This window comes from Nicotiana tabacum, chromosome 3 (genome assembly GCF_000715075.1).
Source record: "Nicotiana tabacum cultivar K326 chromosome 3, ASM71507v2, whole genome shotgun sequence".
NCBI lineage: Eukaryota > Viridiplantae > Streptophyta > Magnoliopsida > Solanales > Solanaceae > Nicotiana > Nicotiana tabacum.
Genome location: NC_134082.1, coordinates 174,312,054 through 174,339,640, shown reverse-complemented (window position 1 = coordinate 174,339,640; position 27,587 = coordinate 174,312,054). Strand labels below are relative to the sequence as shown.

General features: G+C 37.2%; 1 protein-coding gene across 4 annotated transcripts; it reads right to left on the bottom strand.

The window, feature by feature from the left end:
• Positions 1 to 10,481: 10,481 nt before the first annotated feature.
• LOC107778389 (serine/threonine-protein kinase EDR1-like) lies at positions 10,482 to 27,367 on the bottom strand. Of its 4 annotated transcripts, none has more exons than XM_016598640.2 (15): positions 27,095 to 27,363; positions 24,348 to 24,656; positions 23,873 to 24,076; positions 22,271 to 22,462; positions 21,795 to 22,048; positions 20,238 to 20,333; positions 17,944 to 18,030; positions 15,982 to 16,087; positions 14,561 to 14,849; positions 13,240 to 13,363; positions 13,096 to 13,115; positions 12,715 to 12,871; positions 11,124 to 11,412; positions 10,941 to 11,013; positions 10,482 to 10,720 (listed from the first exon to the last, which is right to left on the bottom strand). In XM_016598640.2, exons 2-15 carry the CDS (start codon positions 24,594 to 24,596, stop codon positions 10,638 to 10,640), a joined length of 2,223 nt encoding a protein of 740 aa, XP_016454126.1. In that variant the 5' UTR covers positions 24,597 to 24,656; positions 27,095 to 27,363; the 3' UTR covers positions 10,482 to 10,637. The 4 variants fall into 4 exon arrangements, with proteins under 4 accessions (XP_016454126.1, XP_016454127.1, XP_016454125.1 ...); XM_016598641.2 differs by having other exon boundaries at positions 24,348 to 24,616; XM_016598639.2 differs by having other exon boundaries at positions 24,348 to 24,712; positions 27,095 to 27,358.
• Between the last annotated feature and the right edge of the window lie 220 nt (positions 27,368 to 27,587).

Here is a 27,587-nt window from a genome sequence, read left to right as displayed (position 1 = left end):
TCAGCATTAGGGTTTTAAACCCTAAACTGAATTTTCCTTTTAGTCAGCATTAGGGTTCTAAAACCCTAAACTGAACTTTTTTCCTTTCAGCCAGCATTAGAGTTTTAAACTCTAAACTGAGCTTTTCCATGCAATCAGCATTAGGGTTTTAAACCCTAAACTGAATTTTCCTTTTAGTCAGCATTAGGGTTCTAAAACCCTAAACTGAACTTTTTCCTTTCAGCCAGCATTAGAGTTTTAAACTCTAAACTGGGCTTTTCCATGCAATCAGCATTAGGGTTTTAAACCCTAAACTGAATTTTCCTTTAGTCAGCATTAGGGTTTTAAACCTTAAACTGAACTTTTTCCTTTTAGCCAGCATTAGAGTTTTAAACTCTAAACTGAGATTTTCCATGCAATCAGCATTAGGGTTTTAAACCCTAAACTGAACTTTTTCCTTTTAGCCAGCATTAGAGTTTTAAACTCTAAACTGAGCTTTTCCATGCAATCAGCATTAGGGTTTTAAACCCTAAACTGAACTTTTTCCTTTTAGCCAGCATTAGAGTTTTAAACTCTAAACTGAGCTTTTCCATGCAATCAGCATTAGGGTTTTAAACCCTAAACTGAACTTTTTCCTTTTAGCCAGCATTAGAGTTTTAAACTCTAAACTGAGCTTTTCCATGCAATCAGCATTAGGGTTTTAAACCCTAAACTGAATTTTCCTTTTAGTCAGCATTAGGGTTCTAAAACCCTAAACTGAACTTTTTCCTTTCAGCCAGTATTAGAGTTTTAAACTCTAAACTGAGCTTTTCCATGCAATCAGCATTAGGGTTTTAAACCCTAAACTGAATTTTCCTTTTAGTCAGCATTAGGGTTTTAAACCCTAAACTGAACTTTCTCCTTTTAGCCAGCATTAGAGTTTTAAACTCTAAACTGAGCTTTTCCATGCAATCAGCATTAGGGTTTTAAACCCTAAACTGAATTTTCCTTTTAGTCAGCATTAGGGTTTTAAACCCTAAACTGAACTTTTTCCTTTCAGCCAGCATTAGAGTTTTAAACTCTAAACTGAGCTTTTCCATGCAATCAGCATTAGGGTTTTAAACCCTAAACTGAATTTTCCTTTAGTCAGCATTAGGGTTTTAAACCCTAAACTGAACTTTTTCCTTTTAGCCAGCATTAGAGTTTTAAACTCTAAACTGAGATTTTCCATGCAATCAGCATTAGGGTTTTAAACCCTAAACTGAACTTTTTCCTTTTAGCCAGCATTAGAGTTTTAAACTCTAAACTGAGCTTTTCCATGCAATCAGCATTAGGGTTTTAAACCCTAAACTGAACTTTTTCCTTTTAGCCAGCATTAGAGTTTTAAACTCTAAACTGAGCTTTTCCATGCAATCAGCATTAGGGTTTTAAACCCTAAATTGAATTTTCCTTTTAGTCAGCATTAGGGTTCTAAAACCCTAAACTGAACTTTTTTCCTTTCAGCCAGCATTAGAGTTTTAAACTCTAAACTGAGCTTTTCCATGCAATCAGCATTAGGGTTTTAAACCCTAAACTGAATTTTCCTTTTAGTCAGCATTAGGGTTTTAAACCCTAAACTGAACTTTTCCCTTTCAGCCAGCATTAGAGTTCTAAACTCTAAACGGAGCTTTTCCAGCCAATCAGCATTAGGGTTTTAAACCCTAAACTGAATTCTTCCTTTGTTCGGCGTTAGGGTTTTAAACCCTACACTGAACCTTTCCCCAGCTAGTCGATATTAGGGCTCCAACCCTGAACTGAGCACGCATATCCTCTTTCATCAATTTTATGAACTACCTAGTGAATAATTAACGAAATTTTCCTAGTGAAACTGGGGCAGAAAATTTCGTTCGTTTGTTTTCTCCCGCAGGATCGACCTCGAGCCACATGAATCGAAATGACCCACGAGATGAATCCCAGTTCGGAATCAAAGAAGAAAAAGACAAAAAAGAGATATCCCGAGATATCAGAGTAAAGGGAAAGCAAATCGACTCCAACATTTGACTAAGGTCCTGACCTCTGCCGGTCACATTTTATTCGGTATCCCGGAGATTAAAAAACAAGTCGCCGCAACTCGCAAGCATCAAGATTCAGATCAGAGTCTACAAGCAGAATCAGCTAAGACCCAAGATCAAGTCGTAAAAGAATCATAGATAGGAATCTTGTAACTAGCAGTTGACATGCATAAAAGTAGTTAGTTCAGTTTCCAATTTTCGCTTGGTTGTAATAAGGCGGTCAGTGACGTAGCAGTGACAACAGCAGCAGCAGCAGCGGCAAGCATTGCAGTCCCATGGTAGCCCCAGCTACCAAAACTTCTCGAACTACATTGACCTGATTCCTGTTTAGCCCAGGATATGTAGGAAATCTTTGAAGCAAGATTCGGTCAGATCTTTCAAAAAATGCTTCATACGGAGTGGTCTATAGGCAAAAATCGCTCATACACGCTCACTTGATCTTTGCACGAAAACCCTTCGTGTTTCCGAACAAAGAGGGGCAGCTGTGAGCACGTGATTTTTGCTTCACACGACAATCGCTCCAAAAAGAAATAAAAACAAATATAATTGGCCCTGCTGTACAATTTCGGACTTCTGTGCGGCACTTTGTTGATTTATTTATGACTTTGGCCCATTTTTATTTATTTACCTTATTAAAATAAAATTCAAAAAATATATGTGTCCTGCGTAATTCAAACCGTAATTCGGTCGTTAAATAGAAAATCGTGAATAGGCATTTTCGTCCGTGATTTTATTTGGTTTGACTTTACCGGTTTTGAAATATTTTAGTATGTGTGCAAATAATTGTATTTGAGTGTGTATTTAATTTTAATTTGATTTTTTGGCTTAGCTTTGTTTTAAAATAAATAAGAAAAGAAAAAAAATAAATAAATAAAAAAAAAAAGAAAAGACCCCTTCCGGACTTGGGCCAATTTTAACAAAATTGGCCCAAACAAACAGCCCAAGACCCAGGCCTGCCCAGCCCAGGTCACCTGATGCCCAGGACGTCCAAACGACGTCGTTTGAGTCGTGCCTGATCTGGGCCGTTGATCTCAGAGTGATCGACGGCCAAGATCAATCCCCATAACCCATCAACAAACCCGACCCGTTACACCCGGACCAAACCCAAACCCTCAACATTTGAAACGACACCGTTTCACTTAAGACCATCAGATCCAAACCGTAGATCTAGATTGATCTAACGGTTGAGATCGACCCACCCTCTAACTATATAAGCCCAAATCCTTACCCTACCCCCCTATCCAATACCCCGGCCTCGTCGTCTTCACCCAAACCCATCCCCTTCAAACCCTAGCCGCCCCTGCACACTTTCACCAGAAACCCGGCGGCCTGAACGCCGGTGACCTTCCCCTTAACACCCTAGAGCCCCCTTGCCAGCCTGAACATGGATCTGCTAACCATGTAGTTCGAATCATCCCCTAGGTCCTCGAATCTTCATTTGAAGATTCGAGTTAAAACTCGGCTTACACCAACCAACCCCAGCTTCACACCAGACACTCCCCAGACCCCCCTCGTGACCAAACCATACTTGGTTTGGTCCGAATCTAACCAGGGAAACACGAATCCCGGATCTGAGTTTTGGAACTTTGTAGTTCCTCGCCACTAGTTCATACCCGTTCGAGCCAAAGAAATTAAGGTCCAAGGGACCTTAATCGAAGTGTTTCTCATCTGAGAAACACTTCAATTAAAGTCCGTTCAGCCTTAAGAAAGTCTGTCCAAGTCCGAGTCAAGGTTTCCGATTTTTCAAGATTCGAGGTGAGTCTGCCTTCTTCCCTTATTTGTTTGGTCCATGTGAGGGATTAAATGTCTGTTCATGTTTTGTGTCAATTTGTGTTTTTTTTGAATTTTTTACCAACTTCCGTTTGTCCACCTTGTTTGAACCACTATGTTTGTTTGAACCCCTCATATTCTGATAAGACATATGTATTGGGTTGTATTCCAAATGTGCACTGATTGTTTGACTCCTCGAGGGTATTTCTGTTTAGTCAGTATGATTCAAACCATGTGTCCCACACTTTAAATGTCTGATTTTTGGTTTCAATTGTGTATGTTAATGCTAATATAGTCGAGTCGACATGTGTCGTCAATTAGTTTCAACTGTCTTGAACAAAGTAAACCAATTTGCTTCTGATGAACATTTGCTTTGAGCCAATCAAGAACCAGTTTTTGCTTACTTATAGCTTGTTTGAATTGATCAGTAATGTAAGAAGGATTGTTTTGTTTAAAGTCCTGAAATGGAGGGCATGTGCACTTGGCACAACATGTGCATTGGTGCACCTCATGTGCCTTGTGCACAGCCTGTTTTTCTGCATTAAGAAGCTTTTAAGTTTAAACAATCTGACAGTATATGCTGTCAGATATATTTTAATGCCCATACTTGCCTTTAGATAATAAAATGAAAAGTTAAAGCCTGCCAAGGGAATGTCATGGGATTAATACTTAAATAGCTAAGTGGAACTGAAAAAGGGAGCACATGGGAGGGGTTATTTGATTAATCCAACAGGCTGATAAAGGTTTGAGTTTGAGGCTTATAAAGGGGGGGGATAGGAGACCATCTGAGGGACAAGGGAGAGAGAGATAGAGAGGGAGGAGGACCATCTGATAATAGGAGATACGCAGAGAGAGCATAAAAAAGAAAAGAGATAGAGAGAATCAGAACTAAGAAAGAAAATACACACACTGTGAGGAGTGTTGAAAGAGAAAGCTTGAAAGACATACAAAGAGATACAGAAATTATACAATCTACAATCAGAAATTGTTTCTTCCTATTTGTTATTTGGGTTTTCAGTTGTTTAACTCGCTGAAATCAATTCTGATTGTTTGAAGTTCCAGCTGTGTCTATTTAGTCAAGTGTTTTCCATTGGTTCACTATTGGTTTGGTCTGCTTGGAGTTCTTGATTCTACTCCACTGGGTTGTGCTCTCGTTTGGCTATTTCTTTCTATTGGCCATAGTTGCATTTCTGCACTTGAGCCCTTTTCTGCTGTTCGTTTTGTTCTGCTGCTGCTCTGTCCTGCTGCTATTGCTAGTCCTGTTTATTTTGCTGCTGATCTCAACATCTTCTTCTTTTTCTCCTGTGCACATTCAGCATTTCCAGGTACACATTTCAGGCCCATATTGATGTAATTGAAACAGCTTGAAAGCATGAAATGAAAAAGGTTGAAGAAGTTCAAAATCATTTGTTGTAATATTCATGGCATATTAAGGGGCCTGTGTAGTTGTTAGTCCCCAGTTCAATAGTACGAAAATGTATTGTTAACTAATACACTTCTGAGCTTGGTCCTTCATGTTTTAGTTTGTAGCTATTTGTTAATACAAGGTATGGATACTCCAAACTTATACTATGTTGACTTGTTTTATTTTAGTCTTTGCTGGGTCTCGTTAGGCAGTACATAATATCATGTTCAAATCCCATTAGTAACAACGCCCAGTAGTTAATTCCTTCATTTCAGCCCCAATAAGTCTAGTAAAATTCAATTCAAGAAACGTTTGGACACAAGTATAATATTGGGTCAATCTCGAATGTAATTTCTTTGTCCAATTAAAGTATGTTTCATAAGTTATGGCATTCCTCCGCTTTGTAAATAATCAATCAGAAATTGATAAGAATCCGGATTAGACAAAAGCATATAGTTAATTTAGCATTTTTCTTCTCTTTTAGTTTTTAGGGACAAATATATTAAAATGTAGCCACTTTAGGATATCCTTTTCTAAAATAGAGACAAGCCTCGCCAAATAAAGGTGCAAAATTGCGGGGCTCTCAATAAATAACCATGATAATTATTTAGAATTCAAGACAGGTCATTTAATAAATTTCATGGCCTTCTGCAAAGATAATAACGCGTTAGACTCTGAAGGCGCGGCTTAATTAAATCATATTCTTAAATTCGGGTGCACATTGATGTGACCCAAATCCGAATCTCAACGAAGTCCGAATGTGTCGACGATCACGGGTGCATTGATTGCGACGTGGTTCGAGATGCATTTCCACGACGTTGCAATTCCATAAAAATAAATGATAATAATAAAAGCGGTTTTAAACTTAATAAAAGCACGTAAGTCACAACATGTAGTTAAATCAGATATTTAGCCATTATAACAATTTAAGCGACCGTGCTAGAACCACGGGATTCGAGGGTGCCTAACACCTTCCCTCGGGTCAACAGAATTCCTTACTTAGAATTTCTGGTTCGCAGATTTCATTTGGAAAAGTCGAAAATTTCCTCGATTTGGGATTCAAGATAAAACCGGTGACTTGGGACACCAAAAGTCAAACCTTTCCCAAGTGGCGACTCTGAATTAAATAAATAATCCCATTTCGAATATTGTCACTTAAATTGGAAAAACTCCACCCGCGCATCTTACCCCTCGGGGTGGGGCGCGCAAAAAGGAGGTGCGACACCCATAAGCATCATGGACGTTCTCTTGAACAGTTTGTTTTGAGTTTTGACTTTTAGTGAATGAAATATAATCTTGTCTTTTACTTTTGTAGTGTTTATTGTGATATATTGGAACAATATAAAAAGTTATCAAGTTTAGCGAAACTTTTCCAATAAGTTAAAGAAAAAATATAAAATTATATTTTTAAAAATGATGGGTCGGCCCGTGGGGACCCGCGGCCCACATAGGGCTGGGGTGGACTGACCATTATAAGGCCCATAAAAATGGTGGGCTAGCCCAGCCCAGCCCGTCAATTGCTAAAGCAGGTTGGGCTAACCCGGCCCGACCCATATTGACAGTTATGGGTGTACATGGGCTAGGTTGGATCGAATTTTTTAATTACCAAACCAAACCAATTGTCTCGAATTTTTAAATTTATAAACCAAACCAAACCAACAAAAGTCGGGGTTTTTCAATCATGGTTTTTCTCGAATTTTTCGATTTTCTCGTGGTTTTCGGGTTTTTTTCCCCACAAAATCTTCATAGCACAAAATTTATAATTTGTGCTCTAATATTTCTGTTACACCCCATGTTTCCGTACATGAGAGTATTAGTAAGTCAATTGATGTAAGCTTAAAAATGAGATCAACCTTGAAAGTACATAGAGTAAGTTAATCATGTTACAATGGAGGTTACAAATATTTCAGATCACGAATACCAAGTACCAAGAGGGTTTGAAGGCTTAGAAGCTAAATGAATTGAAGAAAATAAGTTTCGTCGAAAGTCGACAAGTTGGGAATATTGTAACATGTACTTTTGGGGCGAGAATAGGGTGTTTAAAATTATAAGGAGATTATGTTATGAGTTATTTTAGTCGTATGATATACGTGTGTTATGATTTGAAGTCAAGCGAGTTGTGGAACAAAAGTTGGAAAAGGTCATCACAAGTTACATTCATAAATGTGTTGAAAATTAGTTCAAATGTAACTACGTTTTTCTCCCAATATACTTAGAGTTATGGGGTGTTCCACCCATCAAATTGAATCTCTATGTGTCTATTTTCTAACGTATTAAACTTTTTATCAATACGACATCAGAGTAGAGAGATATATGCAGTTTTGAGAGACTGCGCAGGTTGCTAGGTGACAAGTAGGTGTGTCACCTACTTGGTTAAATGGGAGCCCAAAAAGAGGCAATTTCGGGTCAGCCAAAGAGCCCATTTAAGGGCTTATCTCCTGCAATATAAACCTCATCATATATCACAAATAACCAGACCTAAACCCCTGCAAACTTCCTCCAAAAAATTACCCACAAACCCTAATTGATTTTCTCTCCCTTTCAAGTTCTAATTGGGAGTAAAACCTAGAGTTTGAAGAACTAAGATAAGGGCTGAGTTATCCCACAAATAAGGTAAGTTTAATGCTCTCTTTCATTCATTTTTTCTGCTGTAAATTCATGGTAAATCGTTCTATACTTGGAAGAACTCACGAGACGGTGATCGGAAGCCGTGAGTTCGAGTTATTCACTTGTAGCGGACTGTTTTGTGGACTGTTTTGCTGCGTGTTTTACTATTATTTTGTGGAGTTTTGGAGGAGGAAGGGTGTGGAGAAACACCATATAGATGTAGGATGGTGGGCTGGCCGTTCATCGTAATATTTCCGGGTCATTTGGCACTAGTACGGTGGTCGTTTTACGTATGAAAAGATTGGAGTGTGTTGGGTTGTTTTGTAGTATTTGATTGTGTAATATAAGGCTGGAAAATAATGTATATATGTTGTTATTGTTGTGTTATTGTGTTGTTGGAGTTATCTTGAATTTGGAGTAAGTAAGGATTATAGGGGAGATGTTGCCCATTTTTATACAAAATAAGCTTGTCATCCGTTGTGCGATAGTTGTACCTTTCATAACTTGATGATAATATTATTATTATTGTTGTAGATTAAGGTGCGAAGAGGCGAGTTCAACTTGGTGATTGGAAAGATTGTGATAAGGTATGTTAAGGCACTTTCTTCTTTCTTTTGGCATGACATAACGTGAAATGAATAAGCTATTTCATAACGGATCTACTCCTAACAACTAAGGTTGTCCATGTTGTTCTTTCCTTATAAAGTTATTCTAAGCAAGTGTGTATGATCCTTGAATCCTACAAGGTTCATATTGAGGGTATGGATGTCCATAATGTTAATCGAAGGTGCAACGACCTTAAGTCATTCCGAAAGGTTTAGAACGTGATTCCATGAGTCTAACATGCATTATATATAGTATCTATTTTACTCTACCGAGCCACGCTATAGTCGGCCGGGTACGGTACATATTGTGTAACCACTGATCAATTGGGTTTACCGAGCTCCACGTGGCCGTGTACAATTCTACCGAGCCTTATGATGGCAGGGTACATTTTTCCCGAGTCCTCTTTGAGGCCGGGTACGATATGATGATGATAATGCCCACAGAGGCAAATATTTTTAAAAGTTTATGTATATATATGTATTATGTATTTCATATCAGTAGCCCCCAGAGGCACTCAGATGTTACAGGTTGTATCTCCACTATCTCTCTTTACATTAATGTTCATGTTCATGCTTTCCTGCCTTACATACTCGGTACTTTATTCGTACTGACGTCCCTTTTGCCTGGGGACGCTGCGTTTCATGCCCGCAGGTCCCGATAGACAGGTTAACATTCCTCCTAGTAGGCTATCAGCTTAGCGGAAGGTGTTGGTGCACTCCACTTGCTCCGGAGTTGCATATTTGGTCAGTATGATTTGGACATGTATTGATTAGTATGGCTGGGCCCTGTCCCGACCTTTATGATGTGTATGTACTCTTAGAGGCTTGTAGATAGATGTCATGCATATGAAATATTGTATGACCTTGTCGACCTATGTTAAGTGTACGAGTGTTCATTTTAGTCTTATAGGACCGTATGTCACATGTATAAGTTTGTATTACATGTTGGGTCGTCCTATGTCAAGTATTCCCTTATGTTTTATTCTGGTTATATCATGACGGCCCTTCCGGCCAATTTACCCATGATGGTATGATAAGAAAGATACGTTACGTTGGTACTCGGTTGAGTAAGATACCCGGTGCCTGTCGCGGCCCTCCGATTCGGGTCGTGACAATTTCTTAAGTCCTAGTAGGATAAAACGATATAAGATGTTACCCAATAAAATAATACAAAATAATATGAAATGGGTCATGATTATACTAAAATACTCAACAAATCGCATAAGATAAATATTGCTAATTAATAAGCCATAATAAAAATAAACATAATCTAAAAGTACTAAATCATGTTAAAATAAGTACAACTAATAAGTACTAAGTATTAATTACATGACTAAATAATATTAAAAGCGAGTTATGCATTTTCACTATCTAAATCAATACAAAACTAAAAAAACAAATCCAATACTATTGTCATTTCTAGTATTTGAATTGAATTTTTTTTTTGTTAGCATTAGTATTAATTTGATTTTGCTTTGGGCTTTATTTGAGTTACTAACTTTTATGGGCTATAAAACATGCATGACCATTCAAAGTTCTAAGTCCAAGCTTGAATACATTAAAAGAGAGAACTAGTAAAGAGTTTAAATTATATTTATCAATTACATTACAATAATTATTTTAAAATAATTTTTAAAACTTGTATACATTTAATTTGTACATTAAAAGAGAGAACTAGTAAAGAGTTTAATATTTTATGTATAATTTTTAAAACATGTATACATGTAATGTCTGGTTGGTTTGGTTTCAGTTTGACTTTTTTTAGTTAAAACCAAACCAATTATGGTCGGGTTTTTTACACCAAATCAAATTAAACCAAACCATAGTCGGGTTTTTTTTCTCTGTTTGACTCGGATTATCGGTTTGGTGCGGTTTGTCGGTTTCCTTTGTACACCCCTATTGACAGCTCTAGTTGTTTGCAAAAATAAACATGATAGGCTAGCCCAACCCATCAATTGCTAAAGCCCACATAGGCTGGGCTAACCCGGCCCGACCCATATTGACAGTTCTAGTTGTTTGCAAAAATAAACATGGTTATTCAAGGAAATGAATGAAAAATATAACATGGCAATTCCGCAGAAAATATTGTGTTAAAATGAGAAAGGAATAATAAGGAGAACTATAAGAAAGAAGTTTAGTCAAAATTTAGGAACATTACTTTTACAGAAAGAAATTGATTATATACACAGTCTTTATTGAAGAATTAATCATCGCTCTAGCATCTACCAAGAATGCAAAGAATCAACTGGCAGAAGGCCTACATTCTTGTAGCCGTGATAAGATTTCCTCACAACTAGGCCGTTCATCTGGTTCTGCCCAGCAATCTAGAACACGATTAGGGGGGAAAAATTAATAAGGAGAGATTCTCTCATGATATCAGAATAAGAGTTTAATTCAACTACTATACACTGTAAAGAATTTTTTCACTATCGGGTAACATGCTATAACAGGTTAAATTATGCTGATAAATATAAAATGCATTAAATCCTATGAAATATAATAGTGCGTCCGTAATGTAGAGTAAGATATTATAATGCAAAATACCTGAAATTAGTTTTCCTAGAGGACCTTCAGGAATTTCTAGCCGTTTTCCATCATTAGCAACAGCGTATACGACCTGAATTTGTGAATTTCCACTATATAAATATTGCTCTTGAAGATGAAAGGAGATTTACTTCTCCTGTTTCTTACACTAGGAGCAGACAAGAAAGATCATTCAGAAATTACCTGGATAGATGGAACACCTTCCCATGGTTTTTTGAGTGTGTATAGTTCCCATATTATGACCCCAAAACTAAAAATGTCGCATTTTTCGGTGAAAGGTTCATTACGAATAAGCTCTGGGGCCATCCATTCTGGTGTACCTGCTGAGGAAGAATCTTGCATGGGCGTTGAAATCAGTAACCGCGATAGTCCAAAATCACAGATCTTGACTTTGTAGTGTTTATTTACAAGGCAGTTTCCACTCTTTAGATCACGATGCACGATTTTCATCCTATGTATACACAGCAGCCCCCTAAATGATCACAGAAAAGCAGATGTAAAGATAACTACAAAGCAGAAAATAGATTTACCATAACTATAGCGCAAACCAAAAAAAAAAACACCTCGAGTCCCCAAGCTACTAAATCCTACTAATGCTTCTCTTTTCTGGGAAGTATGCAATATATTGTATAAGAGTACAATTTCAGGTATGTAATACAACATTTCAATTAACAATGTGGGTTTTTCCCGATTGACTGTTTACTGTCCTTTTGATCCAGGAGACATGATAAGTAAACTGATTGGACATAAGTTTAGAAACTTGTGTGTGTATATCTTTTCCCTTTATGCTTAGTGCCTATTGAATGCTCCTGTTTGCGTCCACTAAAAAATCCATGAGAATGGCTTTCATTTTCATTTTTTTTTTAACTGTGGCGTCCGGGCCAGTTTCCACGCACCTCGACTAATTCCACGGGGTGATAATCAGTTTCCACACCATTTCTTGTTATATTAGATAGTCATGAACTTATATAGCTAGCTTTACTACAAAATTAACAACCGCTATAAGATTCATTTAGTTTTGAAATTTTTTAAGCATAGAGTTTCTCCAAGGCACGGAGTTTACAGTAGACAATGGAAGTTGGATTTAGGAAAAAATACACAACAGGCTTGACAACTGGGATGACTCCAGTACCATTGAGGGTCCTGTTACTCCCTTCCTTCATTCAGCGGTACAATTTGGAACTATCAAACTTGTATTCAAGGGGAGTATTTTATTAAATAAAACTATACTACTACTATTTCTTTCATTGATTAGATAAATGATAACAGCATGAGTAGATTCACTAAACATTCATTGGCAGAATGATTTACTCATGTAACCCACAGGATCTAGTATAAGCTATGAAGAAAATTCATGCAGTGGTACACAATGGTGCACAAGTTCCCCAAGCTAATACAGGTTATGATTTTACTAATTTTAAGAATAATATATAGCTCTAAACTGAGATTTAAAAATAAAAATGGGAAGTCTTAGGATCTTAACTGAACTCATTTACAACTTCTCAAAAGCCACATGAAATTCCAAAGAGCATCTAACTGAAGGAAGTTATTGGAATGATCTTCTGTATTTCAACAAAAAGTGCAACGGCATGTACCCAGTCGTATGGACAGTAGCCTTTATCCGACAAAATGTATAACATTTCTAGGCTTTATGCCAAAACTTGCGAACCCCTCAAAAGGATATTCAAAGAACAAGTAGTTGAAATAAAAAATTAACTTGCAAGAGAAGAATTATGAAACAGAACCTAAGTAACAGAGTTGATATTGGAAATACCTGCATATATCGCAAAGCATTTTCAATCTCCTTTGCCAGCTGAGGTTATTCTTCTGTCCACTTACATGGATCAGATGATACAGGGATCCCATCTCCATGAATTCGGTAATCACGGATAAACGAGGGGGAGTTGTGCAAGCACCGAGGAACAAGATTACTGAAAGGAAAAATGTGTTCGGCAAACAACAACGGCAATTTTTCTCCATCAAAATGTATTTTTGGAATATTTGTAACATAGGATAAAAACTGAGAATGTATTTCATAGATCCCGTAGAATCTCAAGGATCAAGTGCCTTCTACATCTTTTACTAGCTTATTCAATGAAGTAGATACAAGCAGTATCACAACAAATATAGATTTAGGGAAAAGCAGGAAAGTTACCATTTGGGTGGCGAATGCGGCTGCAGAAAGAGAAAAGAGAAACAGAGTTATGCTAAGATAAATAAGTATGTTTGATCTGGTTTCTACTTTATAGGAGGTTCCTGAGGTATAAAGAACGAAAATGATTTTCTAAATACAACTTACCTCAGGATGGATATTTCATTGGCAAAATCTTCAATGTTTTCTTCACTCAAGTCTTGTTCTAGGAAAACCTTAACTGCAACCTCTGTTCCATTCCAAATACACCGAAAGACTTCTCCAAAAAACCCTTCAGGCCATAACAATCAATCAGCTAGATTTAGACATGTGATCATCAAAAAATGAATAAACATTCGTTACACTGTACAGCTAAACATGGCCGGTAGTCCATATCCATATTTTGTGCTAATATCCTTACTTACTCTTTCTATGTGAGCTTGCTCATATTGCAAGTCTCAAGCCTGGATAAACGAGGAGGTAAGGTTTGCGTACACACAACCCTCCCCAGACCCTACGGTGTGGGATAATACTGGGTATGTTATTGTTGTAAGCCTGGATAAACGAGGAGGGTTGCGGTAGGTTGACAACCGCTGTAAAGCAGTCAATTTATAATGAATCTTTGCCTCAACTTGTTGGGATTGAGGCATAGTTGTTGTATACCTTACTGAACTAGAGTTATATGCTATCAGAAGGAAATGAGAAAAAGAAAGAGAACACATCAAGATGTTATTCTGTATAGATTATCCTTGACTTTCAGGACATGATGTGAAGGTTTGACAATCCAAATAAAACTAAGTTGCACGTAGTTAGAAAGATATGCTTCCAAATGAAACTAGTATGGCGCAGACTCGTGAGAATGAATTAACGATTAAGTCTCAGCACTATGATAAATCCACAGACATAACAATGGTTTCTTGAAAAGATAGAAACGTCCTATTAACTGTATGAAATAATTCTTTTCTTTTTTTGGCATTAAATGGTTCAATCACGATGAATGACTAGATGGCAGCAAGGCATACAGGTGATGTTTACATATTAAATGGTGCACTTCCCTTTTAAGAATCACCTTCATTTCATGTTTTCTATTCCTCAGAGATGTTACTGGTAAGTTAAACTATCTTTTAGAACCTACTATTAGCGTAATAATTAATAGTCCACCACAACCCACGCCGGTTAAAAATGTAACTATGTCACTTGATGAAGAAGAATGACAATGTTATAGATCTTTGGAGGGAACTAGGCACCTATTGGTAAATCATATATATCTGTGTTAAAAGAAAAGCGAACAGCAAGAGAAAAAAAAAATGCAGATGGTCCATAACATGCGAAACCAGCAATCTCCACTGATAAAACTACCTGTTTGCCCACCCATAGGAGAGCATTTAATTTAATTCCTACTGAATGTGTAACTCAATAAGCATGTGGAGCATCAAACTTCATATGGTTATTTAGTTGTCATATTGTAGTGTAAAAGAATAACGTATACCAATTCCAACACGTGCTCCAATGGTGATTTCAGAGAAATCAATGTTCCATTCATCAAATGGTAACAATGGTTTGTTGAGGATCCTTGAAGATTCTATCACTTTTTCCAATCTTGACATCATATCAGGACTGCCAAAAATTCCTGCTGCATTGCCTCTACCATAGGTCCGGTGCGGGGATGAAGGCAGGGAGATTGCTTTGTCAGATGCCAAACACTTTCCATGAAAATGCTGTGCTTGACCTTTTTCACCATTTCGTGTATTTAGGTCATCTGGATGGAAATTCAGCACCTGGAAAGTAGTGAATATGATTAATGTCATCATTGAGTTAAGCAAATTCTGTGGCTCTGATTCTATCATTTAATCCAACTGAGTCACTAACTTTTAAGTTAACAAGCCTAGAAAACACGGTCTACCAAGTTAGAAAACCAGTTGAAAGTAGCCATAAGAAGCATAATGCAAAATGTATGAAGCATAAATTATTGTAAGCAATATCCCAATTAAACACGCTTAGAACAAATAGTTAACATGCACGGCTTTGCTTCCTGGAAGTTGAAGTGGATATGCTGAAACATGTTAGGAATAAAAACTTAAAAGAAATACACAAGCACATTTCCTCAGCATGTTCAAGCTTTTTCTTTTTTCCTTTTATGGTGATGGTGTCTTGTCAGGTTCGGCGCAACTCAACTAATCTACCAAGCTACCGACTACACCAAGCAAACACAAGCGCTGGGTAATCCTACCCATCAAGGTTAGAGCAGATGAGTGCACACTTAATGTTCTAGTCGGGATTCGAACCTGGGATATCCAAGTTATTACTACTATGCCTCAAACTCTTAGTCACCCTTTGGGGACCATGTTTAAGCTCATATAAGAAGCATAGATGCATTTTGTCCTTGATGACCAATTAATACCTCTCAAAGGTAAAACTGATAAGTAACTTCAGTTGCAATCAGAAAATTGGATATAGTAAGAACTTCTGTTTATTATGAAAAAACATTTGGGTAGATTTGTGAACTGGATTCCCGGGACCAGATTAGACCCAGTTTAAGCTTAATGTAGATTGGACTCCATCCAAGGGGAAGTAATTGTACTAGCTCTCATATATCTATACCATCTTTTCAACAAATAAGAGATCAAAAACTAATCCTATTAGCAACAGATAAGCATCTGGCGCAGATCCACCCAAACAAAGAATTAGTCCAATCAGATTTTACTCTCCTTTGTTAATTATGGAAAATATGTTCAATCAAAACCATATCTTACCTAATTAAAATTTAAAATGTCTGGATAACCACTTCCAATTTTTAGAGTTGTCACACAAAAGGTTCTTGGTAGCAATTTTTTGCAGATAAGGCTAAAAAAGAAGCTAGATACCTACATATCCTCTTTTAGCAAAGAGTTCAAGAAAACAAACACTTACTTGATTACCAGAATTATCTTCCCTTTTCCTTGTAGACAAATCAAATGTTGCTTGTCCCCCTGAAAGATGATTTTTCTTCATAGATGCATTCATTTCCCGAACAACCCTACATTCAAGGTCAGACAGATGCTTACAAAAATATTCAGAAAGTTGGTGTAGCCTATAAAGACAGTTATTACGGGGTTGCACCAAGGGTCTGCGCTCAGCCCATTCCTATTTGCCCTGGTGATGGATGCACTGACTCATCATATTCAAGGGGAGGTTCCATGGTGCATGCTATTTGCTGATGACATTATTCTAATTGACGAGACAAGAGGCGGCGTCAACGAGAGGCTAGAGATTTGGAGACATGCTCTTGAGTCTAAAGGTTTCAAGTTGAGTAGGACGAAGACGGAATACCTCGAGTGCAAATTTGGAGTTGAGCCGACGGAAGCGGGAGTTGAAGTGAGGCTTGACTCTCAAGTCATTCCCAAGAGAGGTAGTTTCAAGTACCTTGGATCGGTTATTCAGGGGATCGGGGAGATTGACGAGGATGTCACACACCGTATAGGGGTGGGGTGGATGAAGTGGAGGTTAGCGTCGGGAGTCTTGTGTGACAAGAAAGTGTCACCGTTACTAAAAGGTAAGTTTTATAGAGCAGTGGTTAGGCCTGCCATGTTGTATGGAACTGAATGTTGGCCGGTAAAGAACTCACACATCCAGAAGATGAAAGTAGCAGAGATGAGAATGTTGAGGTGGATGTGCGGGCATTCAAGGATGGATAAGATTAGGAATGAATATATTCGAGAGAAGGTGGGTGTGGCCCCCATGGAGGACAAGATGCGGGAAGTAAGACTCAGATGGTTCGGGCACATTCAGAGGAGGAGCACTGATGCACCGGTGAGGAGGTGTGAGCGACTGGCTGTAGTGGGCACGCGGAGAGGTAGAGGAAGACCTAAGAAGTATTGGGGAGAGGTGATCAGACAGGACATGGCGCGACTTAGGATTACTGAGGACATGACCCTTGATAGGGAATTATGGAGGTCGAGCATTAAGGTTGTAGGTTAGGGGAGAGTGTGAATATTTCTACAGCACAATAGAGGGAGACTATCCAGTTAGGAGTTAGACTAGGAATGTCATTGGTCGTCTATTGATGCAGGGCTTTACCTTCTAGTTGTACTATACCAGCCATCTATTTCGTATTTCGTATTCTGTATTTCATATTTCATATCTCTTATATATTGTTGTTATTTTTATTACGCATTTTTATGGTACTAATATATCATCTCCTATTGCTTTTTTGAGCCGAGGGTCTCCTGGAAACAGCCTCTCTACCCTTCGGGGTAGGGGTAAGGTCTGCGTAGATATTACCCTCCCCAGACCCCACTTGTGGGATTATACTGGGTCGTTGTTGTTGTTGGTGGTGTAGCCTATAAAGAAATAAGTATTGTATATATCTCTCTCGCATAAGAATAGAACTGGATGGACTCATTCAGCCAAATGAGAGCTGCCTCTGTTCTTCTTCACTTTTAAAATTTGCTAGAAGATTCTACGATAAGCATTTACCGGTGGTGCCAAAACTAACTAATAAAGCAGCGATTAAGGTGGTTGTCAGTTTTTCTTTTTTATAGCCAACAATCAGTTTGTAACCTTGTCATCTCTCAAGTTATTCAAATTGAGTGTTTAGTCACGTCTTTTCATGAGTTTTCAAGAATACTTGTACAGATCACGTTGGAAATACAAGATGTTAAAACAATTCGATCAAGTTACAACCTCATTTTGAAAAATTAGCACTTCACTATTAATCCGCATAAGTTGTGTAGCAACATATAATAGCTACTGAATAATCATCTGAAGTTAAGAAGTATTAAAATTTGTTTTTTCTTTTAAGAAAGTGAACTAAAACTAAACAATTTGCTGAAACGAAAAAAGAAAAAGAAAATGAAAGAAGGAAGATGATTGAGGAGAAGGCACATGGTCAACCTTACAATGTCATCACCAATCTCCGGAATCATGCTAATGGATCTTCGTCTTCTTCTACGAGTGTGTAAAGGTGATGCACCAGCAGACCTGCAGTCAGTTGAATTCATGCGTCACGTCATGATGCTAAGCCGTGAGACGCAGACAACATTTCCAGAGAGCTTCTGCTACTCCTCCCGGGAGAGACAGGAGAAACATAACAGCAATGAAAGCATATAGTTAACAACTTATCCTCTGCGGAATAAGAACATTGGATTACTTTTTAAAAAGGAATATAATATCGGATCGTCTTTGTACCTTCCCAAGAAAGAACAGAGAAAGTATTTCAGAGATCAAGGATGATGGATGAGAAGCAAATCTTTATGCTCTTCACACAGTTCAAGAGCAAGAACCTCAAGTGTATAAGGTAACCGTTCAATGTAGCAAAAAATAAGGTAACCTTTCATAAACGTTGATGCAGCCAATTAACGACAACAACACACCTCAAATACATATGAACCTGTCAATGGGTCGTAGCTACATATCAATTCTAGTTTCAAACATGATCTGTCTGGTGGAATACATTATGCAACCAGGCAAATAGAAACCTGAAAATAAGAACCAGTATATCTTTTCCTGAAGTGCTTAAGGCACCTTTTAGATACATAATGCAGCCAATTCACCATAACACACCTCAAGAACATATGAGACCTCAAGGGAAATCTAAAACAGCTATGCCTGTCGATACAACAATTCACAAATGATGCATGCATATTACTTCTCGGTTCAAGTATGAGTTGTTTCGTTAAAGATATTACGCTACCAAGGAAGCTACCTTATAATCATGACCAATTTGACTCAATAGAGAATCAGAGATTAAAAAGAACTACTCTACAGCCGGATCATACGACTTAGAAAGCAAAATGCTATATTTGATATATTTGATAGTTGATAGCTTATTAGATGTTTGATCTTCAAAGTGGAGAAAGGATAACGAAAGAGATAAATAACAGATAGACAGACACAAGATTAATAACATTACGGACTAATAGAGTAGTACCAAAAGGAAAGGGAGGCTTTGATACTAAATTGATGTAGCACCTAAATAGGGGGAGATGAGAAAGGAAAAAGAGAGAGAGAGAGAGAGGGGGGGGGAGATTGAATGAGAGAAGAAAAGAGGGAGAAGCAAGATAAAGAGGGAAATAATAGAGAAGGAAGTAGGGATAGAGAGAAAATTTAACCAAATCAATTCAAAAAAACAATGTACATAAGGGTGTAGGATAAGGAGTTTAGAACAAATTAGAACTCTTGAAATTGCTAAAACTCTATCTTTAACTAGTAAATAAGACCTTATATTTAACTAAAAAATAAAATTATCTGTAATATAAATAAGAATTTATTTTCAACCAAAGCATAAAGACCCTTAGAAATCAAAGATACAGATAGTGCAATCTTTCATTTGTTAAGCTACATAATTCTCCACAAATTGAAGTAAGCTCGATCTCGACGGGTGAGACTGTTAGTGCAACTCCCAAAGGATGTTTTTAAAACACTAACTGAAGAGGAAGGACATAGCCATCAACTAATGGCAGGAATTATAATGATGGGTGCTAAAGAGTACAGTCGTTTGATAAATCAAACCTTAGTTCTGATATCAAATTGATGTATTACCAAAAAAGAGAAAAAGGGAAGGCTCTGAAACAAAATCAATGTAGCACCAACAAGGAAGAGAGAAAAAGGCAAGAGGAAGAAATGAGAAATGGGAGAAAGAGAGACAGAAAGAAAGGGAGAAAGATTGAATGAAAGGAGAAATAGAAAGATAGACAGAAAGGAGAGAAGGAAAGAAGAAAGAAGTGAGCAGGAAAAAAGCAATAGAGCGAGAAATTGTAATACCAAATCAATTTATCAAATATAATTGGAGTCTCCAAACAAATTAATAAGGGTTCTAGTTATAGGTTAAGAATTTAGAAGAAATAGACCTTTTGAAACTAAAAGAATTCTATATCTAGCTAAAAAGGTAAGATAACATAAAACCGTATCTCCAACTAAAAGATAAGATCTAACTAAAACAGAAAGATAAATAAAAGTGAAAGCTATTTTAATGCAATTGTTTCTTGAGCTACTTCAATAATTATTCCAACCATTTAGATTGAAACAGAGCTGGATACTGATAATTTCATCAGGTCCAGATCTGTAAGACCAACTAGCAAACTCCAGCTCGAACCCGTTGAATGGCAAAGGGAATATATGTTCCCTTCAAACATGGCAATTTCAGATAACCTTTAATCTAAAGATACAAGAAATGTAGAGTTTTGAACCTTGAAGAAGTAACATCATAGGTGCAGTCCTTGAAAGAAAGTGCGCGACCACCAAGAATGGATCTCCCAGGTCCTCGGAAGAGAGGATGCTCTGGACTGGAAAAAGGATTTCAAGTTAAAGGATCAAGAGAAACCAGATACACTAATACCAACATAAACTTATGAAACTGCTAAGTAACAAAGATTGCTTTAAAACAAAATTAGAAAATGTTTAGATATCCTGCGATAAGAAATAAACATATCTGTTTTTTTACCAATTTGCAACAGACGTACGATAAGATTTGAGAAGACGTTGACACTTGCAAACAAAAAATTAACAGCAATTCTGACAAATCACAAAGAGTACGAAATAGAACTATGTTTGTATGATAGATATATTTATGCTAAATAACTTAGAAATGAAAGCCAACTTAGGGAGGTCAAGTGATTCTTATGGTAATAAATGATACCACAAGATCTCAAATTGAGTATTGTTGTAGATTCTCTTTTTATCTATTGAAAATCAAGAGAATCCTTAAAGTGAATTGTATAAAATATTCTAATGATTATGTCATAGTAATTTGAAATCATTAGAATTAGGATTCTCTCCTTATTTCAGTAGCTCAAACTTCTAGATAAAAGCTCTCTTATATGTTGTAACCACTAAATTAAAAAAATCTCATTTCTCCTTCACGTGTTTCAGTGCCTCTACGATCTTGGTAGGGATTATCTTTTACTTACCAGTAGGAGGCATGACGTCTAACCATGCAAAATTTTATGTCTTTCCATTGTTTAATAATCTCTCCTCTTAGGTCATAATTTCGATAGCACTGGGGCTCTCTTAAGTGATTGTTCTAGCGATACAGCACCTATTTCTGGTGACTAACTCGGTGTCTCCGCCCATCTTTCCGATGACCGCTCTGAAGGAATCATGCCTATTCAGACAACATTTTGGTTGTTCTTCTGGAAAGTTGTCGCTCCAATGCATGTTCCGGCAACGGAGAGACAAATGTGGTGCGTAGGGAGCACAGGCACCCACCTTTTCCAGGACGAGCATCTGCCTGTAAGGTCACTGGAGATGGAGCTCCTTGACCATTTGAGATTTGGAGACGAGCCAGCAGTGACAAATTGAGAAGTCAGACTATATTCATACGTAAAATTACAATCCTATAACTCTCTTAATTACATAATTATTTGGGAGCCTTTCCACACTTCCAACATCAATATCATTGCCATACTATAAATTCGTAACAGCTCGTGGATGATATAATAGAGAAAAAAATAGTATCAAAAACTTACTTTAACCAGAAGTCGACAACTGAGATAGCCCTATAACTATCTTTCTGGACTGAGGAATAACAAAAAAATTTAGACAGTGCCCATATAACACTTCTTTAATTTTCACCAACATCAGAAAAACATCTAACTTTTAGTCCCCGGTCTTTCCAACTAATATAAAATAATGTAACAATCATTCCAAGTCACCCAGAACAATTAGTTTGAAAGGAAAGGATAAAAAATAATGACTTCTAAACAAACATCATGCCAATTTACCTACCCAGAGCTTTATATCCGTACCTTCCAGTGCCACTATAGTCGGAACTGAAACAGGTAGGGCTAATGGGATCCATCGGTGAGTTATATGAATCAGTTTCTATAGAATCACTCTCACCAAAGAAATGAGAGCGATTTCGCTGCTTTGTTGAACAGGGAAACAGCTTTCCAGGATAATGCATAAGGTCAACAAGTAGTTCCACCGAATCCAGAATGACTGTCACACAGATGTGCTTAGACGAATCTGTGCGCTCCAGCGCTCCTCCTCTTGGAAAACCCTAATAGTAAGATGAAGATAAAACCTAGGGAATTGAAAGAAAAAAATGGGGGTGGGGAAGAAGAAGAGAAAACTCCAGAATGATTGCGCATTGACTGGAAGCTTGATAAGCCAACTCAAATATGCAATTTACTTAAGACACAAAAGATGGAAATGAATCTCTTTTCCAAATACTGGAAGCAGACTAACATCAAATCCTGTTGAAGAGAAATAAGGAGCTCACCACAATCAGCTTGCACTCCAGGCCCACAGTGTCTGCAAGAACTTTGAACAAGATTGCTCGAGAATGACAGGACCCGTCCTTTATTTGGCAGAGCATATGGATTCCTTGACTACCCAAAGCATGTGAGACCTCCTCAAGTGTACCACTCACATGAGTTGACTTGTACTTTGGATGCTTATAAAAATCACAAACCTACCAATAGTGATATGTTGTCAAACTCAAAAACTACACAATCTTGGGAAAACAAATATTTTTTGGCTAACTAAAGCCTGCAGTTAAGTCAAGAAAATAATTGAAAACTTTTCAAAAAGAATTCAAGAAGACATGGAAATTATATACTTTCTTAGAAAAACTTTATTGAGAACTTTTAAATTTGTTAAACTCTTCCAATTGAGAAACTTTTATTTGTATCTGAGAGAAAATGGTTACGTAATTTCAGATTCTTTTTCAACCCTGCAAAATATATTAGATATTATACATCCATTCTGGTTACAGCTTAATCTTATTTATGCATTATGTTTTCTGAAGCTACTGGAAAATGAAAGAAGAAGTTACCATTGCCTTCTCCTAAATTTAAGAATATTAGGCATTAGGTTTTCATTAGACTTCTGATTATTTTGGTCAATGAAAAGGTGAAGTAATCCTTCCTTTCTCAGCAGAAGCATAATAATGATGCAAAAGGGAGGGAAGAAGAGGGATCTTCTCCCATGTCTTGTCGGTGATCCAAAGAGAGATATTCTGGCCTTGTTAAGCTGAAGACAGAAGCCTTTTGTAGAGGGGAGCAGAAAACCTGTTGAGGCTATGCTGGATTTGGTTTACTGTATCAGAATTCAGCACTGGTATACCTTTTGACCGGGGGTGAGGGGGTTACCTCACTAGCGTATTTCAGAGGTTGGAGAACAAGAAAATGACTTATGTGACAAGATCAAGAGAAAACGACCTATGTGGATCATGTTCTAAGAGGAGCAATCTAGGCTACACATTAGTACCCCTCAACCACGAGTATATAGAGTATCCCAGATGGATGAGGAGAGCACATTAACGGGGCCATGGGACTTGCAGCGCACAACTAGCAGCTTCCCTTGGACCTACAAAGGGACAACCTCATAGGTGAACATTGGGTGAGTTTTCAAGGGGATGGCCTAATGTTAGCAACTCAGGTAAGTTCATTTCCCAAAGTTCTGTACTCTTCAAGATTTCCTGATATACTTTCTGATGTACAGTATACTTGTGCACCATTATAAGCGGCAACAGAATCAGCAGCATTATTGGCCAGCTTTAAGACCATTATACTGGCCTATCGCTAACTCGAACAGACAGATGCAGAGCTTTTTTGCAAGTTTTAGCAGAATTGTGCTACGTCCAGCAGCTGCACCCGGTTGGGTAGATTCAACATCTCTTATTCAGTTGATAGTTAATATCTAGAAATACAGGCGAAAAAGCATTATGCACTGTGTCTGATATATTAAATATGCATAGATTCCAGCATTAACATAACACTACATGTAAACCGAGAAGCAAAAGATGATGTAAAAAAAACTGAAATAACAATCTGCCAGAAACTAAATGCCAGTATAGACAGCACGATAATAGATGACGCACCAACCCTGCAATCTTCTTCACCACTACAGCTGGAGTAGAACGCAATCCTTTCACTAAAGTGAGGGCCAGCTGTTTTAACATGAAAAGCTTCTTATCTTTATGCAGATTGACAAGAATAACATTAGGCCGAAGACCCTCTGCCTCCAAAGCATAAAGGTCATCCAAAGATGGAATAGTATCAAAATGCTCCTTGAATCTTCGTTCCTACAAAAATTCAAGAGAACAATATTGAGTTGACGCAATTCCATCCAGAAGAGAAGCAAAGCAAACAAAAGGTACATATTCAGAATGTCATATTAGCAACAGACTAGACACAAGAAGAAAAAGGAAAAACTAGTGTGCTGCAGTAAAAACGCATCATTCAATTCCTCGCCTTGCCATATTCCAATATTACGAGTATAATGACCTCTCTTCTGGAGAGAAATCATCCTAGTGAAGGATTACCCAAGTCCACACAAAGTTATGTTATACTCACTGGAATAACAAAGTAGAAACCATCAGGAATTGGTTCTGCAAGTTCCCCCGTGTCCCACAGAATCTGAGACACTCTCTTTGATGCTAAACCCTCTGGCTCCTGCTTGCTGCTCAATACAGTAGAGTTTGTTTTATCTTCTGAAGAATCCAGAGTGATCAACTGTAGTTTGTCAGAAATATCTGCTGGCCACCAAGGAGCATCGGAAGGCAGAACCTCTACTGACTGCATATCATTTCCTCTCTTCTCCATCTCCTCAAAGACTCAAAATACTATTTCATGTTCAGCAGATTGTGAACCCGTAAATAATAACTGTACACGAAGACAATATCTCAAAGCAAAATTTCAGACGAGCTCTATGAGATCTCCTGGAAAAAAGGATGACCCACAACATGTAATTAATTTCATAGTGAATGGAATGCACACCTTGTTTTATCGAAAGATCCGTACTAGAACTGGATTTGGTGTCTATTTCTCTCACATTTAATAAAACTTACTATTCACTAAGAAGAGGCTGGATCAAAGGGGTGGAAATTTGTTTCAGAGTCTAGTTTTCGTAATCCAATATCATACCTATTTTAGCGACAAATAAGTGAATCATTGACAATATCTTCTAATGCAAGAAAAACCTAATCAAGAAAAAAATAAGATAGAGACATCCAAAATCATAGCCTGATAATGGGGATAAACTAATAGAAAACATGGCCCAAGAGTCACCAATCAAAGCAGTTAATAAACTGAATGTGTTGGGTAGGTTTTTTGTTTCCTCTTTCACGTTGGCTCTGGCTTTCCAGACTACATGAGATACCAGTAGAGATATCAAAATAGTGAGCGTGAGCCACATCGCCGATCCCAACTTGTTTGGGATTGAGGCATAGTTGTTGTTGTTGTTGTTCATATTTGGATAACCTCCAGATTCTGGCTATTTGGGCATAGCACTTGCAAGCCTCTGTTGAACGAGATCAACATCCAAAACCAGATATTGGACTAAAAGGGCATCAACATTTGCTTACAGATTCCAGCAACTGAAATGTGATTTATTTAGAGTGTGCGCTTTCTGTCCCCACAACTTCATGTTACCTAGAGTTCTATTAAAACTGAAGCAATTGATGCGATCATTCCAATGGAAGGGTCCTGATATGTTCACATGGAAAGAAAACTGGACTTGGAGCATGCGTGTCCGTGTCCATGACAAGGCAGGTTAAGCTCTTTAAAGTATTATGAGTTTGTAGATATCTGATATCTACAAACTGGACTGCAAATATAATAGACATCTGATTTTCTCAATTAGTAATTAAAACAAGAAACGTCTGGAGAATAGATAAACCAATCTCTGTGGGTTCGATATCTTTTTATACTATTATTTGACAGAGTACGAGTTAAAAGTTTACATACGCCTGACACTCGTCAAATCTGATGTACCTACTTCCTATGTGCCAAAATCCTAGTAAGATTCTATCAAAAGGATCATGAGCAGAAGCTTCTCATTACAAGACAAGCCCCTTAATTGCTTAAGCTTTCGCCTCCTGGATGTGTATAAGTATTATGTAAAAGGGTGCATAAGTTAAATTTTCTTTATTCTGGCACAATCTCTCAACCTTGATTTATATGACCGAGAGCACTATTAACTTCCTTAGAGTTTCACTGTCTTTCTACTCATGCTACCATCTCAAGTAGCACCTGTGTCTATCAATCCTAAAGCAAGAATGCCCTGCTACTTTAAATCTTTCTATAAGCTGACTACTCACAATTCAGTCTCTCAATATCCTAACAAGTTGTATGCAAAAATCAATTTTTACTTTTACCTCACCGGATTAACCACATCTCTAATTTGCTTTGACAGTTAAATTTCACCTTATATAGCAATAACATCAGAACCCCATAATTCCAAGATCTACCATGGTTTCCCCTACAGAAAATCAATGTTTCAGTCCCAAAGCCAACTTTAGATCAGCCTGAGCAATTTGTGTTTTTTCCACTGCCTTAATGAGCCATTGCCTACTACAGGAAGGCTCTGTACTTTACAGGTGCAACTGTTTTGAGTCAAGACACCCTTTCCTTCCTCTCATTCCACAAGACGAACTTCAGCAAAAAACCACCCTAAATTCATAATCTGTAAGAATAAGCCAAGCAATATACTAAAAGGTTTTGACCCTAATACTGCATTTCCTGAATAGAAAAATGACTTCGACCCATCCCTCACCCAGAATGGCCATCAAGGGAAACTCAGAACTGCTCCATCCAAATATTGGCAATATAAAATAAAATATGCAATACATCTATAAAAATAAATGACTTGTGCAATATATCCAATAACAAAAAAACAAATTCTCCTCTGACACAACTAATCCAATAGAAAAGAACTCAGCTTTGGAAAGATTTGGAGGACATGCCAAATTACAGTATCACACTTTTTATAAACAAAAAAAAGAAGTACAGTATCACCCTTCTCTTACTAAATCACCAATTCATCCAAATCTATAACCTCAACAATGGTGTCACTAATTAGCCCACAGTTATACAGAAACATTAACTATGAATCTCACCAAATAGCTTAAACTTGATCAGATAAGTATTTGACAATGACAGTATACTAATTCCCATAACCAAAATCTACATAACATTATACTCAATTTCACTAATACAAAAACCTGTAAAATCTAATTACAACAAAACAAAACAAAAAGAACGGTAATGCAAAATAAAAGAAACTAAGAAACTTATTTAAAACACTGCAGGATTTTTATTACCTAAGATTGAAGGAAGAGAACTGTTGAATGGTTCTTGAAATCATACCATCTGAATCTAAATGACGCTTTGACTTTGCTTTTGTATTCGTTTGTTTATTTATTTTTCTGAATCTGAATCTGCAAAATTATAAAAATAGTACTTATATGTGATTTGAGAGAAGGGGTCCGTGGGGATCGAGGATTTGGCAATGGCAACTTCCGCTGCTCTTCTTCTACTTCACTTCTTCCCCCTTTTTGGGTCTCGTTATAACGGTCAGGCATTCAATCTCATTATTTCTATTGTTATAATTGTTATAATGTTATAATTGTTATTTGGGTCCCATTTTTAGTTTTACTCCCATTGTCCAAGAATTAGTAATTTTAACCGCGAATTTTTATATTTTTTAAATAAAATTTATAAAATTATATAAAAGTACTATAAGTTACAATAATTTATAATATTTAAAAGTCATATAAAAGAATCATGGAAAAAAAATTGTTTTTACTCTCAAAA

Bases quoted from the DNA above. Each gene is read 5' to 3' on its own strand.
- LOC107778389 (XM_016598640.2), bottom strand. From the start codon at position 24,596: ATGGAGAAGAGAGGAAATGATATGCAGTCAGTAGAGGTTCTGCCTTCC. The intron at 13,116-13,239 runs GTAAGTTGTATT...CTCTTTCTGCAG, and splicing joins AATGAAATATCCATCCTGAG to CCGCATTCGCCACCCAAATG. The intron at 12,872-13,095 runs GTAACTTTCCTG...TTTTCCTTTCAG, and splicing joins CCGCATTCGCCACCCAAATG to TAATCTTGTTCCTCGGTGCT.